At 41.3% G+C, this 18,562-nt stretch overlaps 1 protein-coding gene across 9 annotated transcripts in view; it reads left to right on the top strand.

Moving 5' to 3' along the window:
* nav3 (neuron navigator 3) overlaps positions 1-18,562 on the top strand; it is a 422,744-nt gene that overhangs the window by 397,566 nt on the left and 6,616 nt on the right. For 2 of the 9 annotated variants that reach the window (XM_063460845.1, XM_063460839.1), the window contains 17 exons: positions 342-365; positions 1,539-1,562; positions 1,772-1,849; positions 5,754-5,837; positions 6,850-6,961; positions 7,208-7,332; positions 10,146-10,169; positions 10,630-10,796; positions 11,015-11,101; positions 11,923-12,076; positions 14,653-14,839; positions 16,065-16,162; positions 16,258-16,353; positions 16,595-16,763; positions 16,928-17,163; positions 17,607-17,761; positions 18,139-18,210. In XM_063460845.1, the coding sequence (XP_063316915.1) occupies positions 342-365; positions 1,539-1,562; positions 1,772-1,849; positions 5,754-5,837; positions 6,850-6,961; positions 7,208-7,332; positions 10,146-10,169; positions 10,630-10,796; positions 11,015-11,101; positions 11,923-12,076; positions 14,653-14,839; positions 16,065-16,162; positions 16,258-16,353; positions 16,595-16,763; positions 16,928-17,163; positions 17,607-17,761; positions 18,139-18,210 (1,892 nt within the window). The remainder of the gene's footprint in view (positions 1-341; positions 366-1,538; positions 1,563-1,771; positions 1,850-5,753; positions 5,838-6,849; positions 6,962-7,207; positions 7,333-10,145; positions 10,170-10,629; positions 10,797-11,014; positions 11,102-11,922; positions 12,077-14,652; positions 14,840-16,064; positions 16,163-16,257; positions 16,354-16,594; positions 16,764-16,927; positions 17,164-17,606; positions 17,762-18,138; positions 18,211-18,562) is intronic. The other 7 variants (XM_063460840.1, XM_063460841.1, XM_063460843.1 and 4 more) reach the window with 7 other exon arrangements.

Here is an 18,562-nt window from a genome sequence, read left to right as displayed (position 1 = left end):
ACATGCAGTGCTCGACTCTCGGATTCAGTGAGGTGGGGGATTAGTTGTAGCAAGAGGAATCGATTACCACACACGTCTGCCCATTTCAGACTGCGCTAGCAATTTGCAAAGTAAACGTTCAGATGAACGATGGAGATGGTTTTGTTTACAAAGTTTTCCATCAGGTTGAGTCGTTCTGTACGTAAACCATTTCCTCTTTAATTTTTTACATTTTCCGTCATTTTAATCTACTTTTAATTAAAATGACCCTTTTCTTTGCTTTTGGTGCTTTTACTGATGGAACACATCTCCCCAGAGCAGCGATCAAATGTTTCTAAACTGTGTTTGCTTGATTCTTACAGACAGAGGAAAAAGCTCACTCAGAGGTAAGGGCAGCTAACATTGTGTCCATCTTTCTGTTTGCATGTATGCTTCTCTTTATCAGCTTTCAGCTAAACAGGCTTATAGTTAGAGCCACCGATGCCTTGAAACTGCTCGGTACAGCCACAGAGCAGCTCTGCGGTGTGGTTGAAGGTTCGAGTGCCTTGTGTCTTGCTGTGCGTCCCTAAAGGTTACTTTTGACCTATTTGATTTGATTTTGTGTGGGATTTAGTCCAACGTGTCACGTGCATGTCCCTGTTGGCTGATTTCTGTGTCTGAATGTCTTTGTGCTGCACAGCGTCTGTATTCAGAGACAATCTGTGCATGTCAATCAAAGCACAAACAGTGATATCTATTTGATCTCTGAACTAAACAAAAGAGTGTTTTGTGAATAAATAAAAGTAAATTCTGCAATCAATCATTTTAGCTCTATGTTGCATTGCTTTATCTAATCATGTATTGATTTCATCTAGATCATAAATATCTACACATCCTTACTATTCTGCATAGCTTATTGTTAACTCATTACAAACACTTACTCTGTAATGAGATCCATGCCCTGACCTTTGGCTCTTGTTCAAAAAGCCTATTCAGTTTATCACTGATTCTACTTTGATTTTCCAGTTTTATGGTTTGACTTTCATCCCTTTTGCTTTAAGCGTAACTTTGGGTCAAACAGTGATCGCAAATACACTGCAGTGTTTGTTTTAACCCTGCCAGATAAGTGGAGCTTAGTATTCCGGGACAGCTCACTCAGTGCAAACTAACAGTCGTGGACTACAGTGACTGTGCAGTAAATCTAAACACATTTAGAATTTAAAACAAATAATAAAAAGGACATTATATTTTTGAGTGACTGAATAAAAATATACAGCTAATCTTATCATATGATAATCCAGAAAACTGTTCTTGCATTTTTGCACTGAGCTGTCCGCCTTGCTAAACTGAGACGTCTGGCTGTTGTGAATTATATAAGTATGAATTTCAGGTATTTGCAAAAACTTTTTGAACCATCTCAGGCATAAATGTCTCCATTTCCTCGCTTTGCTGCGGAAACCATGAAAAGAACATTGCTGTGGCTTGTTGATAACCTCTGTCTCTCCAGCCACATCAGGACTTGCTATTTGATGGAGGCATGCAACATAGCATTAATTTTTACTCTTTTCTTTTCAATCAAGGGTCAAACAGTCCAAAATTCCACGGTAATCCCCCACACTTTATGTTCACACTTCACTCCTGTGTCTTTTTAAACAGTTTCCCATGTGCCTGCACAGTTTTCTTTTTACATCAGAGTTATCACCATGGGAGTTGCAAATTCACATCGTGTTTACATCACAATCAGTCTTACTTTCTTTATGGTTTTTAGGCGCATTAACCGAACGTTCACATTTCGTTTTTCCTTCCCAACCAGCAAATCAGAAAGCTGCGTCGGGAGCTGGACGCCTCTCAGGAGAAGGTGGCGACTCTGACATCTCAGCTGGCTGCCAACGTGAGTTTATTTACTTCAAAAGGTGCCGTCAAAACAGCCTGAACATTTGCACGATAACCTGCTGTCAGAGAGCTTTTATGGGAAGCGCTGCTTATCGAAGGAGGAATACAAATCTTTAAGACACCCTCTAAATCCTTTGCTGTGTGTTTGAAGCCATCATGTGTGTATTTGCTTTTGCCTGTTTGATTTGCCTGGTAGGTTTGTGTCTGTTTTCTTGTCCCTGGTTGGAGCATTTCCTTGCGTGTGCTCGTGTGTCTCATACAGCGAGGATTGTCTCTCTGCTTTTGTCTCAGCTGGTGGGTTTTCAGCAAAGAGCCTCTCCCGAATTCAATCAAGCAGAGAGAATAGAATAGAGATAGATGGCTGAAGAAAGAGAACAGGGAGATGAGGATAAGTGAATCTAGACACAAGTGCGTCATGCGTGGGTGAAACAGAGTAAGATGCAGAGACCTTCAACCCAAAGACAAAGTCGTTGTGGAGATTTAGTTAGACAGACTTCAGCATCTGACTCCACCTCCCTACCCTCAATGCCAAGTGTCTGATCGTGCGTGGAAGCAGTCAGGTTGCTCGCTTCAGTCTTCTTCTTTGATCACAGAGTTGTGCAAAGCTGAAACTGAAGGCAGAGTGTGAAAAAGGCAAAAACAATTCACAGATATTTAAAAGAGCATTATATTTCAGTCTTTCCTGTTTGATAGTTGAGTAGTTGTGCACAATAGCTGATGCAAAACCCTTTGCTTTGCTGTTTTTGGTACAAAGAAGTGTTGGGAAGTCATGTTACTTATTTATGACATAATGGGTGGATGTAATAAATGTAGCTGAGATTACATTTTATACAAATGTACTTTCTGATGCAGTTTATTTGCAGGAGCACTTCAAATTTAATAGATGACGAGTCGCACTGTGGATCCCTGTGTTATTTCTTCACGTCGTGAAATTAAATAGCAGTGTAATATGCAACTAGTGTCATAACCAAGTCATATGTAAGCACAGACAAGAGAAACCCACATGCACTAGTGACATATTCTGGAAGTGCATCACACTACATCTACATGACAGCATGGTGGGTTGCTAGTGTTCTAAGCTCATCTCATCCTCCCAGTGGGGAGTGTAACTGTGGCAATATCAACCTCAGGAGTCCTCAGATACTCTCCGCCCACAGTCCAAATCTCATTGTGATGTGCTCAAGACCTGCCAGAGACGGGGTTTTTTTATCATCTCTGTTACTGCCCACACTCTCACGTGTATGAGAGTGTGTATTTATATATATTTATAGGTGTATAAAAGCCTACACATTGTCACTAGTAGCAAATATAAGAACTTAGATTCTTTGATGTGCAAATAAAAGTAAAAAGTTGTTGTTTTTTTTAAATGTCAGTGCCTTAGGAAGAAGTCAAGTTTTTAAAATCACTTATAAAATGTAGCTATTTATTTATTAATTCTGTTCAGCTTTGGTGTGAAATAAAAGGTCATTTACATTTGTGTGTGGCTTTCAGTTCAACCCACATTTTGTGAGCGTGACACGCAGCTTCAAGCATCAAAATGTCAAAGAATTCTTTCCCCAGCTGACAGGGAAATCTTACAGAATCTTACATTCCTTTAACAACAGTTTAACAATAACAAAGTCATGATGAAGGCAAAAGATTCATGGGGAAGGTGTCGTCTTTCCGTGTCATCGCTCACTGGCGTGGTGCTTTTTCCATTTCATCCACACAATTTATAAAAGAGGACCAGAGAGGAAATGTGACGTGACTGAGGTCACCGTATCGTGATCTTATTACATTTGCTGTGCCACTGCACTAACGATTATTATTATTTTTCTTGGGTTTGTGCAGGAAATTGAATGTTGATCTTATAAAATATATATTATGCTAAGACACACTGTGCCACAGTCAGTGTTCTCATACTGTCTCACCACTGCTTTTAGAAACACATCTAGCCTTGCCATCATTTTGATACACTAAATATTTTTGGTTGTATTGGAGCAAAATAGACCAGAATTAGCAAAACTGACACCCCATCCTGCCAAAGGGACTAGGGGGCAAAAGTATTAGTCAGTATTTTCTTTCAACCATGAAGGAGATTGGTTTTCCTGTCTTGGCTGACATACTGGGTTTAAGAGTTCATACAAGCAACCCTCCTCCCCCAGTCCCCCCCCCTTCTCACCCTTCACTTTGTCAGCCTGACCTTCTTCCCTCTCCTTTTTTCTCCTTTCTGCTCAGCTTAAAAAAAGAGTCAACCCTCACCAATATTTCCTGTTCGTATTCCTTTTCCTCCTTCCTGACTTTGGGCCTCCTCCTTTTGTCACCTGCCCTTGTTTTTGTACTGTACTGCAGTGTAGGATGTAGCCCAGCAGTAGTTGCTGGCTTTGAACACTGTAGTCGTGACTCTGTGTCGTTGGTAACACATATCACCCTCGAGATGTTGTGTACATCTTCAGAGGTGGCATCAAGTAGCTGTGACTTTAAAGACTTTCTCATCTAGTTCTCTGATTTGGCCTACTGTCAACCTTTACCTGAGACCCCAGGATCAGGACAAGGGTCAGAAAACACTATCTGGCTCAAGCCTCCAGAACAGGACAGATGGTTAGGCCTGGGATGCAGGAGAGTTTGATTGGTGCCTCCCTCAGAGCTGACAGGTGGGCTGGGGGTTGATGAGTTGGAGCCTCACAGGTGGAGTTGGAAAGAGATGTGGAGTTAGAGGGATGTGTCGGAACAGTTGGCATTTCTAAAGGTCAAGACCTACGCTGATTTAGCCAGGGACACAGAGTGGAAGAGGCAGCACAGGGTGCTACTCCGTGCACGTGTCTATTTATGGACTTGGATGGGCCAAATGTCGTCATAGGCATAGGCATGAAGATGAGGACTTTTCTGATTTTATCACAACTGTTAGAGGGCAAGATCAAGAACAAATGCTTCTGAATTCGGTAAATGAAAGTGTATAAATGCACTTGGGTGTTTGTGCGTGCGTATCTGTGTGTAGATCTGTCTGGGCATGCTTCCCACCTCTCTGTGACACACCAGGCTTGACAGGTGACTCGGTTGTCTCTTGCTTAGAACAGGAGAATGAATGGACAGCGCACACACACAAACAAATGCACACAAAAGTACATGCAGCCTTGATGAACATAAGGCTTCACCAGACATCCCTATAGACACATATAGATAAAACACATGCACAACCAAATCCACACATGCACACACACAAAACCATGATTCCCGCAGAGCAGATGGCATGACGTTGCCAAACATTCACCATCTTTCAGGTATCACTGCGTTCTTATTCTTATTAGCTGAGAGAGACGTCTTTGGCGTCCACGGTGTTTGATTCACAGCAGTTGGATGCAGCAGTGAAGTAATACAGTGCTCCCTCTTCAAACCTCTTCAGGACGGCACAGCCAAAGCCTTCAGACTCGTGGGCAAATAAAATTTCCACACCAAGCTTTTTTCTGTCCGCGGTCATCAAGCGAAAACTCACTTCAAAGTTATCAAAACGCACCAGATGATTCTCTGTCAGAGCTCTTTTTTTCAACAGGGGTTTTAAAAACATTTTAATGTTAATTTATAAATGGGCAAGTAGAAATTGCGTTTATTGTATTGACCGAGAAAAGTCAAATTTCATATTGAACTCAGTTCTGAGATTTACTTTTGTAGTTTTGCATACAGAATGTGTTGGGGGTTGTGTGTGTGTGTGTGTGTGTGTGTGTGTGTGTGTGTGTGTGTGTGTGTGTGTGTGTGTGTGTGTGTGTGTGTGTGTTTTATTTATTTCAGTGCTTTCTCTTTTTAAATCTGGATTTTCCATTTGCATAAGAAAAACATAAATAGTGAGCCAAAGCATGTAAAAAAGTAAAAGCACCCTGCTCAGGCAGGAGCGAGGATTAAGTTTGCATGTCTTCCTGTGTCTGTAGGCTCACCTGGTGGCAGCCTTTGAGAAGAGTCTGAGTAACATGACCTGCCGCCTGCAGAGCCTCACCATGACCGCTGAGCAAAAGGTACAAGAGCTTATTCTTGAATTTAAAATACACTGTGTGGCAACTTCAAAAGAGACTACAGAGAGGAGAAATGATTAGAAACGTGAAGCTGTGTGGCACTGAATAATTTCAGTGGGAAGTATCAGGTCGGAGGTTGGTCATTGTGACATAATAAAAATATATTAAAGGCTCAATTCTCGACTCATGAAAAGTTTTCTGCTGAAGGAGTTTACTTGGTAAAGTTTTTCTCTAACAGTGCTCTTAACCTTAACCAAAGTCGTTTGACATGCTTAGGATTCAAACTTCAGTGCTTTATATGTAAGTAAAAGTATCCAGTTTAATAACAAAAATCTGTTTAAAGCGGTCTTTCCGTCATCATTTTTTGCCTGCAGCTATTTTTTTTCTCTAGGACTTCAGAAGAGCTTGAAAAGAACTAAAACTCATCACAGCAGCAGCAATATGTCCTTAGACATACCCCTACCACAAATTAAGAATGCTCCCCTCTGTTCACATATACATGCACACATAGCTGACAAGCCCTGGCTGCTTTTTAATCCTCTATAAATTAAAGCAGACTGAGATGGGTGAGCTGCCTTTGTCAAACAAGGCCATCCTAACTTTTAATTAAAGTGAAAACCCTATCTGCAGCCCTCAGTGAGTTTGGGGGAAAGACAGAGTAGGAGTCTCCCTTTATCTGATCCAGTATTGTTCTTATTCTAAGCAGGTGGTGCTGGCTTTGGGGCAAATCTACTGTATTTCTCAAAATATACCCCCCCCCCCCTCCACACGCACACACACACACACACACACACACAGCTACCTCAATGCAAAATTTAAGAATCTGCTCTCAGTAATGTAACTAAGGGGATGATTCCAACATTTTTGGGTTCCTTATCCTTTTTAAAAATAACCTGGTCTGATCACTGATTTTGGATTTGGAAGGTCTGTTTTATTTAGACTACAGAGATTTCTGTCTTCATAAATAAAAAATAAAACAGCACCTCCTGTTCTCCCTCTTTTTTTCTGACTAAAGGAGTCCGAGTTGGCAGAGTTGAGGGAGACGATAGAAATGCTGAAGACCCAGAACACAGACGCCCAAACAGCTATCCAGGTGGCACTCAATGGCCCAAACCACCTTGACAAAGGTAATGAGCAGGCCGACAGGAGACAAAATTAAATGATGTTTTGATAAGTGGATGAACATTTAGCCCAACTGGCTCCATAGGTAATTGAACCCCTGTTATTTACAGATTTTTGTGCTGTGTCAGTCAGATTGAAAGAAACAATTCCTGCAGCACTTTAAATAAGAACCAGTATCAACCAATAAATGTAGTGACACTGTTCACCTAAATGTTCTTTGCACTAAAGAAAGCTTTCTCTGTTCTTTCCAGATCTGAGGATTAGACGGCAGCACTCTTCAGAAAGTATGTCCAGTATTAACAGCGCAGCCAGTCATTCCAGTATGGGCAGCTTGGGCAAGGATGCCGAAGACAAAAAGAAGAAGAAGAAGAGCTGGGTAGGTGAAAAGATAAAAACACTAAAGCTTCAGAGTAAAACCACATTTCAAAACCAGACCTCAAACCTTCCATAGTTCCAGTGGCTAACAGTGGCTCTTCTCAAAGACTCATCATGAAAGGACATAGCACCCTGCTTTTTGGATGAGAGCGTGGTGTAATCTGAGTTCTTACTAACAAGCTGCATCCATTCACTTTACGAGTGTATCGCACAGACACAGAAATCTGCTAGAAAATCTAACAGTAAAAGTGGCTGCACCCTTAGTAAAACATACTTGTACTCATGAACAGAAGGTTAGCTAGAAAGACTTAAAGCACTTGTTGTACTATGCCTTAAACATGCCTTTCTATTGGGATTGATTGTTTGGGGGACAGCCTCAACTGCTCATACAATGAACTGCACTTTTGGACCTTGAGCTTAATTTTTAAGGCAAAATATAAGAGAGTGGTGGAACTGAGTACTTCTTAACCAAAGCCCCAAAAGGTTGATTCTGATCATCTGGGCGTAGTGTTTTCAGTGGGAGAAATGTTTCGTCATTTCTCCCACAAATGTTTCGTCATTTCTCCCACTGGGCAGGTTTCCCCAATCTTATAAACAGTGCATTTGCATAATGACTGAAACTAACAATGGTCTTCGAACAATGGGCTGGGAGGTCGGTTCCTTGATCATTAATATGCAAACTGTCATGACCACTGATCAATGGCCATGAGCACCATTCAAAATACTTTCAGCTGCCTGTTTTGGGTATTTTGAGATTATGCTATGCAGGTGTCTTTTAATTTCTGGCTTGCATTCATTTGCTGCAACCAACAGATGCTTTATATTTTTACATGAAAATATCCAGACATTGTTGGAGGTGGATTTGGTAAAAAATCCCCTAGATACATATACATTATTCAGTGGCATTGAAGCTATTTTAGATGTGCTTTATATGCCCACATTAAGAGATTAAATGTCTTATTTGCATAAAGAAAAGATATTTTTGCAGCTCTATCAAATAAATGTGATTGTACTGTTGCTCTCACTAAAAATCATCCAAATTCCTACAAGAAGAATGCATTAACTATACCTGCATGAGCTCAGAAGAACTTGCATTGTTTAGTCTTTATTTGCTCATCAAGTCAAAAGCAAATGGATCATTTCTGCCCCAAAATGCCAATCCATGTTTTTAATGCTCTGATTTTTTTATGCCCAATCATTCCTCCTTTAGTGTAAAGTGGGTGTTTGCTGCCTTACATGACTGAATCAGTCTGTGATTAACTGGTTGATACGTGTGATCAAGTCACCATGTAGATCAAAAATCTAATATTTAGTCATATTTGAGTTGAGATTCCTCCGAGGATTGAGTATGCAGAGTGTGCAGCAAAATCTGAAGGCATCTTCACCTAAAAGAGGATCAAGCATAATGAACCACACTGCAGTCACTGTTTGAGAAACACTTGGAAATTCATATTTAGTGTAACATGCAGATGAGGTTGGAAAAGAAGCAGAGGCCACCAATGTCATGTACACAGAGGTTCAGCCTGAAAAAAGTCGAGTTTCTGCCCAGAGGTTAGAGAAGTGCTTGTTAAATTTCCAATTCTGGATAGAAGAGAAACACTCTTCGAAATTTCCTGTCAAAGTGCTTTTGAGAAAAGCTCTTAATCCCTCAGTTACACAATTGGACTTGGTCAAGCTTGGAGGTGTAAAACAGCATGGCATATAGCTTTATTCCTCCTACAGAGCATGTTGGGGGAATAAAAAGGAAACTGAGTGTTTGCTGACTCACATGTCTAAAATGCATCTTGAACTGAAGTTAAATCCTAGTCTCAGATGTATTTTTAAAGCAGTTTTCCTTCAACTGACAAATGTATATATACATTTTCCCAAAACACCCAAAGCCATAAAGCCTTTTCCCCTTTCTCTGCTCTATCTGTGCTAATTTTGCTGGTTGCTGTACAAGCTACTCAGCATCCCTGGCTGAGAGAGGCGATTTGCTGCAGTCCCCTGAGTGAGAGAGATGACATATTAGAAGTTCTGTCTCAGCCAAGGAGCACACAAACTAAAGCCAGTCTCCAGTCTCTGCTGCAATGCAAAACACATGCCCTTGAAATGAAATGCATACTAACAGTGTAAAAGTTCACCACCAAGCCTGACATGTCAACATCAAGCCAGCCTCATGAATACCAGCCGTTTCCTTATTTCAGCAGCAATTAATTATTCATTTGCATAAATTCTTCCTGGGTGTATGATGGGTGGAGGACAGAGTTGAATTGAGGTTAGTGAATGAAAAGCAAAGACAAAAACCGCACATCAGGCTTGCAGGGTGGCAAGATGAAGGATAAAGTTGCATATTATCATATAACTGCAATTACAAGCATGAATTTCAACTCATAACCTAAGCTGCAAATAATTAGTATTTGAATATCAGTCTTATGAGTGGCAGTGTTGTAAAATGTTGCATATTTTGTGTTGTGCATCATTGTGCTGACTTCATGTTGCGTCCTGAACTCTTTGCTTTGTAAAATGTTGGTTTTATTGACTTGAGATCTAAACTGTCCCATATTCAGACAAGTTTATTTGTCACCTCAGATCACCTCAGGCAGCGGTGATCAAACACTGAGCATGCTTGCAGAAATGCTCTCCTCCTACCAAAGGGAACGCAACTGTATAACATTCATCACGATTGTCACCATTCTAGCAACAGCAGTAACTGGAATGTCTCCAGTAAAACAGTGATATTTGCAGCAGTTAGCTTTAATCAACACTGAGTTTCCTGCAGAGCAGGGGTGTGTGTTTGCGTGGCTTAACGTTGGGTGTGTTTTGCATCTTCAGGTGGCCGATTCCCTCCCGGCTCAGGTCAGTGGTTCCCAGAGTGTCTTCTGTTTGCGTGCAGTGATTCCTCATCTTCACTTCCTTTGCTCCCACGTTTGCCCTGCCTACTCCCCCTCTTAGAGCAACCTCCTCCTTTTTCTGAGAACGTCGGCATGGATACAGCGACCTTCCCCTTTCCCCCATTGTTTCTCCTCCCCCCTCCTTTTCCTCCGCCCCTCTTCATTTTGACTGCCTGTTCATCCCAAAATTTTTAGGAACATTAAAAACGCCTGCCCCCCCCATTCTCATCTGTACTTATGGTCTTGCTTCTTGCCTTTTTACCTAAACCAGACAGTGCCCATTGCTTGGAAACAGCACGGAGTAACTTCCTGACAGGATGCAATATCATCAGGGTTAATATGAACTGACATGATATGACTGAGGGGGTTAGCACGGCCGGTACTGACGTTTCTGCCCCCGTGTGTTTGTGTTATGTGTGTTGCAGTTACGAAGCTCCTTCAAGCAGGCGTTCAGCAAGAAGAAAACCAAATCGCAGTCAGCCCACGATGAGATGGAGGAGATGACCGACTCTCTGCCTTCCTCACCCAAACTGCAGCACGACAACAGGCAAGGCAGTATCGCCACGCTGCGCTCTTCACCCTCCACCACAGAGTGAGTAAATGTATACTCATTCACTCTCACAGTTCTATTCACATGAGACATTGTCTTCTGCCATGTCTACAATCTATAATAACTGAAATACACACTTGTCTCATTTCTTTTTCTTCTCTGAATATGTAATTGTTTCTGACCCTCACTTCACTTTTCTTTTCTCTTTCATCCAACCACTCTGTTTCATCATTTCTTTACTATTTCTCTACCTGCTGTAGCAAGTGCGTTTGCGATAGCAAGTCTTCCCCCATTTGGACGCCAAAGAAAAAGCTAAATGGTTATGTGGTCTACAAGCACAGATCTCGGTAACAGGCACTGAGTGGCATGCTCCCTGGGAGTGTGTTTGCAGTGGTTTGTGTTTGTGTGGCGTTCTTCTCCATATTAGCGCTTTGCTCCGGGACACAAACTGAACCAGGACCTTAAAATTGTCCAGTTCTCGGTTATGGAAAAGTAGCAGAATGGAAAGAAAACTATTCTTGTTTTGTCAGACATGTCAGAAAAAATTGTCTGCATCTTACTACAAAAGGTCAATGTATCTATTTATATATTGATATATAAATATATAGCTGTTTCACAGTCATCCCAGGTTTTGTTTGGGTTAAGATAACCTGGCATGCGTGGTATCTTAACTCTTATAGTCTCGGCATGTGGAGGTTTCTGACTTAGCAAACATAGCATTTTTACATGTCGACTTTTTTAATATCTGCTACTTTACGAAAACAGCTGAATCTCTGTCATTATGACGACACCACATCAGCCTCTTTAGTTTACTCTGAAAATGATCTCTTACATTTCAGACTAAACATTAATGTTAAATAAAGAAAAGAGCAACCGGTATGCTGCATGGCTGTCATAAATTCTGGCATAAACATCCTACACATATTGCAATATTTCTTTTCCTGTAAGATTGCTAAAATAAAGTACTGTAGTATCAATGGGAAGGATTTGCTGTACCAAGTGCTTAACGTTCCTTGTTCACCCATGTGATACCAGCCCAGACTGACTCAGCTTGAACTTCAGCTTTCTTGTTCCCCCTGAAAGTGCACATTCTCCAGACTCGGTGTACGTGCTTGGTATAACCCTAAAGGTGAGCCCTCCTCCTCCCTGTGTGTGAACCCACTTTCAGGCTATGTGAATGCACTGAGGCTGAGGCAGAAATCATCCTCCAGCTGAAGAACGAGCTGAGGGAGAAGGAGCTCAAGTTGACGGACATCCGCCTGGAGGCACTTAGCTCTGCCCATCACCTGGACCAGATCCGAGAGGCCATGAACCGCATGCAGGTGAGCTTAAACTAAACCCAGGTCAATGCTGAACTGTGTCGATTTATATTTGAGCTCAAGCTGCATCAGCATGCACAGCTGTCAGCTTGCCAGGGGTCATTGTAGTGAAAAATATGAATATCCTTTCACAACATAACAAGTCACCTAGTGCTCTCACTCTTTAGCTATTAAATTCTATTTTATGGTGTTGTTTAAGATGTGTAACCCAGGTAATGTTCTCAAATTTTTGCTATATAACTTTGCACTGTCCACTTTCTGCTGTAACAAAATAAATTTCCCATGTGTGGGACTAATAAAGTTTATCTTATCTTATCTTATCTTAAATGTACTGCAGCTTCATAATCCAGAATGAAAATGAAACAGTCAATGACAGTAATGACATTTAAACTTCTTTGCCTCCAGGCCAAGAGTAAAATGAGAGGCACAGTATAACTGTCAGTGTGGTTAATGTGTAGCTGGAACTTGCAGCACATTAGTATAGCTTCATATTATGTCTGTCCTGGCTCTGCCCACTGATGAAGAAATTGTCTGTCATTTCTTTCATTTGTACACTTGGCTGTCTTGACCTGGAAGCCAGGCTTTCCCTCTACTTTCAGCCTTTTTTAAGCTAAGCTGACCCACTAACTAACTAACTCCGCCTACTTTGGCTCAATTTCATTCAGTTACCTCTGTCAGTCCTTTTTCACCACATTGTGCAAAGTGATGCTGCAGTCCTTCATAACAGCAGGTAGGACGATATAATTAACTTTCAGGTTTTGTGCTTGATGTTTTATTTTTCAGCTCCTAGTACTGGGGTCTGCAAGCTTTAGTAACAGCAGAGCCATTTTCTGCAGTTTTTCACTAACAACAATCTGCATAGAGTCACAAAACAATAATACAGACATTGTGAAATTGTAGAAATAGAATGAAGTGAATATATCCGTTTGACCTACTCTTAAAATGTCGACAGTTTGAATTTTACCTGACTTTGTGCAAATGAATTAAAATCCAAGTATCTTACTTGGATAATAACTTTAAGAATACTAAAAGTAAAAAAGAAATCATCCAGTTGCATTTTAATATCAGGCATGTCAGCGAGCCAACAGTCTGGCTGTGAATTCAACCTGTTTTTTCCTTCAATTGCTAAATACTTTTTTTTTAAATAATTGAAATCTGATGAAATCTGCTTTAACTGCTGTTAAAGTTCAGGAGAATTTAAAAAAGTAAGGCGGCCGCACAGCTATTACAGCTTTACCTTTTTTCCAAGTTTTTTGTTTCCTCAAAGCCACAGGGAGCCACTGGAGATGGGCAAAACACTGACATTAAAATGAGCACATATTGCTGTTAATTGATTTTCTTCCAGCGAGAGGTGAGAGGTGTGTTAACTTCCTGCCAATGCAAACCAAACATGTCTTGCTGTTAAAGCATAATCTGACAAGTGTTAAAATGTTGGCGGGAGGAATAGTGCAAACAGCAATGAGCATGGTGAGTTGAAATTAGATGCAGATTGCAAAATCTCACTCTAGTTTGTGAGGAGCACACCTTCCAGACATCTGCATCAAGGTAAACAACACTGAGAAATACTCCGCATGACTTACCCTCCACTACCTGCAACAGAAAACTGCTATTGGTACTTGATCGTGGTACTAGTTGTTTTCATCTAATGCTATGTAAGAAAGAAGGTAAGCTTAAATCAGAAAAGTCCAACCATTACTTCAAGTCTTATTAGGATATAAACTTTGGGAAATGCAAAAACTTCCAGCAGCCTCCAAGCAGGCACTTTATAAAAGAACAGTCATTCTATTTTTAAGCAGTCTGGAAAGCCATCCTCTGTTCTCTGATGATTAATAACTGATATCCAGGCCAAGACTTCCTGTTCCACCGGTCGTTGTTTGCTGTCCAGCTACGAATGCAGATAAAGTAAAAAGCTGATAAAAGCTAAATAGCTCTCAGATGATAGCCGATGATTTTGAGTTTGTCGGTGAGCCAAAGCATTTCTCTTCTGCTTTCCACTAATCTTTACCTGCAACCCAGCATAGCCTCTAACGTACTGCAAACAGACGCCTATCAAATATCTGTTGATAAAGATAGGTTCTCGAGGGGAAAACACCTCATGAAGGTGGAATTCAATTGTTTAATTTTCCATGAAGCTGAATTTTTAAAAAGGGGAGTTTCTCCATGAAAACAAACTCCCATTATTTATTCCAGTACTCCTGATGCAGTGTAATGAAATCATCCCTTCAAAGCATAGTGTGCACAGACTCTGTGACTTTCATATTTTCAAAGGAACACATATTAAACAATATCCTGTGTCACTCTGGATGTCTCAGTTAAGTGGATGCTTGTGAATGTGGGCTGCCTATAGTTTCCCTGTCAGATGGGGATCATGTCCAATTCCTTATCTGAGACTTAATCTTCAGTACAAAGAAGGCTTGAAGATCAAAAAGCTGCCTACAGCCTATAATTACAGTGATACTGATTCAGAATAACAACAATGCAGGAAATGACCATCTGCTGTTGGAGGAGCCTATCAGTCAGTGTCTTTAAAAGCAGTTTCTGTTAGATTTGCTATGATTTTCTTTATTTGCAACACACAGAATGAGATTGAGATGCTGAAAGCAGAAAATGATCGTCTGAAGTCCAGCGGTAACGCAACACCGACAGCCACACCCGTGAAGACAGCCCGGCCACCCTCTGAGACCTCTAGCACCTCCTCATCCTCCTCACGTCAGTCCTTGGGGCTGTCCCTCAATAACCTCAACATCACAGATACCATCATGTCAGGTGAGATCAGCATCAGTGCTGGTTTCTGCAGCCCGTCGATCTGAGGTGTCTCTGTGTAGCAGCATTGCACCCAGCAGTTTGTTCTGGGCAGTGAATGCAGTGGGAGGGTGGACAAATGGAAAAAAAGAAACAAAAAGGATTTTCACAGTCAAGACAAAGCATACAACTAGATGTTTTTTGATTATAAAAGGGACTTCTTTCAGAAAGGTTTTATTCATCATCAAGGTTGTATTCATACTTCTCATTTGAGACGTAAGTGTAGGAGTTGTGTGTCTAGTGATGCTGAAGGACATTGTTTATAGTCTGCAGTAATTCGTGTTTTTGTGCAGCATCAAGTTGGATTAGCTCTCTTCATACTTGCCTCAATAAATGCCAGAGAACTGTGTTTGTGGAGAGAAATGATCCGGATGAGCTGCATTAAAATGATGAAATATCTGCCCCTCCCTGCTGTGGGGGTTTGCAGCCAAGCAGGACCTATTACATAAACACTCTTCAATCTCTTCAGGCCTGCCCCTTTTGAGAGCTGGAAAAGTTTGTCCCTCTCACTTGGACTGTAATTAACTTAGAAGGCATGGCCCCCCCCCTGATGACCTAGCCTCTCATTACCTGAACGTCCGGTGAGCCAAGAGCAGCGACATATGGGAAGGCAAGTGGGCCAGTGGGCTGTTATCACCCGAGTACAGAGCCCTCTGCCAAGGGTAGCCAGCCGAATACAAAGTACCCCCTTCCTCTCTCCAAAATGGAACCTGAGAAAAAAGAGAACGAATGAGACTTAGGAGGGGAGCTGTTAATAGTGTGGCAAAAGTCACATAGTTAAAATGTGTTAGGTCTGATTTCAGCTGAGTGGTTAAAACATTTGATTTCATACTGATTTCATCCCACTCTTCTGTCACTGTAGCGGATTCCACATCCTTCGTGAACGGATGAACAATTCATCGGCTAGAAACACTCAAATGAGCTCGTTCCACTGAACGATTTCTCATTTCTTTACTCGCCAAAAGTTCTTTGCCTTTCATTTCTGCTCATACATTGTCATTCTGTGCACTTCCTAAAAATCACTGTATGAGAACCCCGACTAAATGTAATTATCACATTAAAGAAAGCTGCATTTTACTTTGGAGTCTGTGTGTTTCTAGCTATATTTTGTTGGCAGGCAGAGCAAGAGTTTGTTTATTCTGACAGATTCAAGCTGGTTTTTCCTTCTAACATTAAGGTTTATTTTCAGATATTCTCCTCGATGACAGCTATGAGGGCAACCTACGCAAAGAGGGCCGCAGTGTGCGAATAGTGGTTACCATCAGCAGTGGGCCAAATATCACCAAGGTTTGTGAATGATTCCTCCAGGAAAACCACTGTATTAAACTCTGAGAGGTTCTAGGTTATATTGCTATATGTAATACATGTATGTAACTCCTCAGGGTACACAAAGCCAGGAGTACCTGATTGGGTCTATAGGTGTGAGTGGGAAAACCAAGTGGGATGTCCTGGATGGGGTTATCCGACGCCTCTTTAAAGTAAGCAGAAATCATTTGTCCACATGACAGATGTTCCTTACTGAGCTTGCTGTAGTTTGTAGGAGGACTAGCTTGTGTAATTAATCATCTCAGTGATGAATCTGTGCAAATTAAAGCTCCTGTTGTCATCGTTGATTTCATATTTAAATGACTTAAAAAAAAAACCCTCACAACACAGAGAGATTTGTAAACTTGGCTGATTGTGCAGTTGTTAAAGTTCCACCGTTCGCCCTCGCTGCAGGAGTATGTGTTCCGCGTGGATCCTCTGACCAGCCTGGGTCTCAGCTCAGACAGTATTGTCTGCTACAGGATGGGTGAGGTGATTCGCTCCCATGCCTCTGAAGTGCCTGAGCTGCTGCCCTGCGGCTACCTGGTGGGTGGCAACAACATCATCAAGGTCAACCTTAAAGGTGAGTCAGCTAGGACGTTTTATTTGTGGATTATAGATTTTGTAGTAACGCACTGCAGAAAATATGCAGACCTGGTAATAATAACGTAAACTTGAGCCTCATTTTCCAGTCTGCTGTATAATATTCATATTTTCCTTTCCTCTTTCCTTCCTTGCTCATTACAGGTGTTAAGGAGAACAGCATAGACAGCCTCGTGTTTGACACTCTCATCCCGAAGCCCATCATCCAGCGATATCTCAACCTGTTGATGGAGCACCGTCGGATCATCCTCTCAGGACCCAGTGGCACCGGTAAATCCTTTCTGGCTGCCAAACTGGCTGAGTACATCATTTCCCACATGGGGCAGGAAGTGACGGAGCACAATGTGGCCAGCTTTAATGTCGACCAGAATTCCAGCAAGGTAAGAAGAACAAGATTTTATTTTATTTTTTTAGCTTATCAAGGCTACAAAGTCAAGCTCAGTCACGATTGTGGCAGATCAGCTACCTGTCTATCAGGAAAAACTGATATAGGTAGCACTATTTAAGCTGCTTTAGCCTGTCCACTGTTGCTGCACACCTCCTCCTTTCATACTGACCCCATCAATCTGTTGTCATCAATGTCTGCTCCATTTTTGCTGCGTTTACTGAATGCTGTTTCTGACCAGTCACAAGTCATTATAATTCATAGTTTAAGCATAAAAGTTTATCCAGAAGGGTAGAAAGGGTCTTACATACAGATTTGCTAGTGGCGCATGTCATTATATGGATTTTATACAGAAGTATGAGCACTTGTTACATTGCATTTAAAAATTGTCCAATTAGTGTTATATCACAAATGAATGAATATTTTTGTTCTACACAGGACCTGCGTCAGTACCTATCAACCCTGGCTGAGCAGTGTAACTCTGAGGACACGGACACAGAGCTCCCCACTGTGGTCATCCTGGACAACCTCCACCATATCGGCTCTCTCAGCGACATTTTCAATGGCTTTCTCAACTGCAAGTATCACAAATGGTGAGCCAGAAATTTTCCTCTCCTCTATGCTGAAACGCCTTGCAGGGACAAGTCCTACTGTCGCTCACAGCTCTAGTCAGGTCAAGTCCATTTTATTTTCACAGCCTAAATTCAGATGTCACACGTTTTGCCTCTCAGTATTTTTAGTCTGTTCAGCTTCTGTTCTTGAAAACCGGATTCAAATATGGGAAGGAAAAACCTTTAATAGGCAAAAGGAAAGAACAGCTAGTACATTAGCAGGTTTGTAGCATGCTCATGCCCACTCAAGTCAAGTTGTAAACTCACTATAATAACATATCTAAACATTATGTATTAAAAACTCTGCATTTTTCTCTCAGTTAAGCACTCTGAGTAATCGCATGTGTTTGTCTGTCCAGCCCTTACGTTATCGGGACCATGAATCAGGGGGTGTCTTCGTCTCCTAACCTCGAACTGCATCACAACTTCAGGTTTGACACATTTGGCTCTGTTATTCTTTGTGTAACATTGCTGTAGTGTTATTCACTTGTATACCTTACTTTTATTGTGTTTAAAAGCTCCTTCAGTTCTCCAAAAGAGAAATGATTTGTACTTTTACTTGCTTGTCCTCCTGCCGAGCTTTGAATCTGTTTGGTTGCAATACTCTGTGTCTCACAGATCATAAATGAATTCTTCCACAGGGAGTGCTCTAATTATGTCTCCTGGATAATTAGCCCTGTTAAATGAGAATTAATAGGCTGTGATGCCTGTTCTGAGTGAAGATCATTTCTGCTTGGCATGTTTGACTAGTTGATGATTGGGCAAATACAATATGATTAGAAA

The sequence above is a fragment of the Pelmatolapia mariae genome, linkage group LG17 (genome assembly GCF_036321145.2).
Source record: "Pelmatolapia mariae isolate MD_Pm_ZW linkage group LG17, Pm_UMD_F_2, whole genome shotgun sequence".
Lineage (NCBI taxonomy): Eukaryota > Metazoa > Chordata > Actinopteri > Cichliformes > Cichlidae > Pelmatolapia > Pelmatolapia mariae.
The sequence above is the reverse complement of the archived record's forward strand: the minus strand, read 5'-3'. Positions and strand labels throughout refer to the sequence as shown.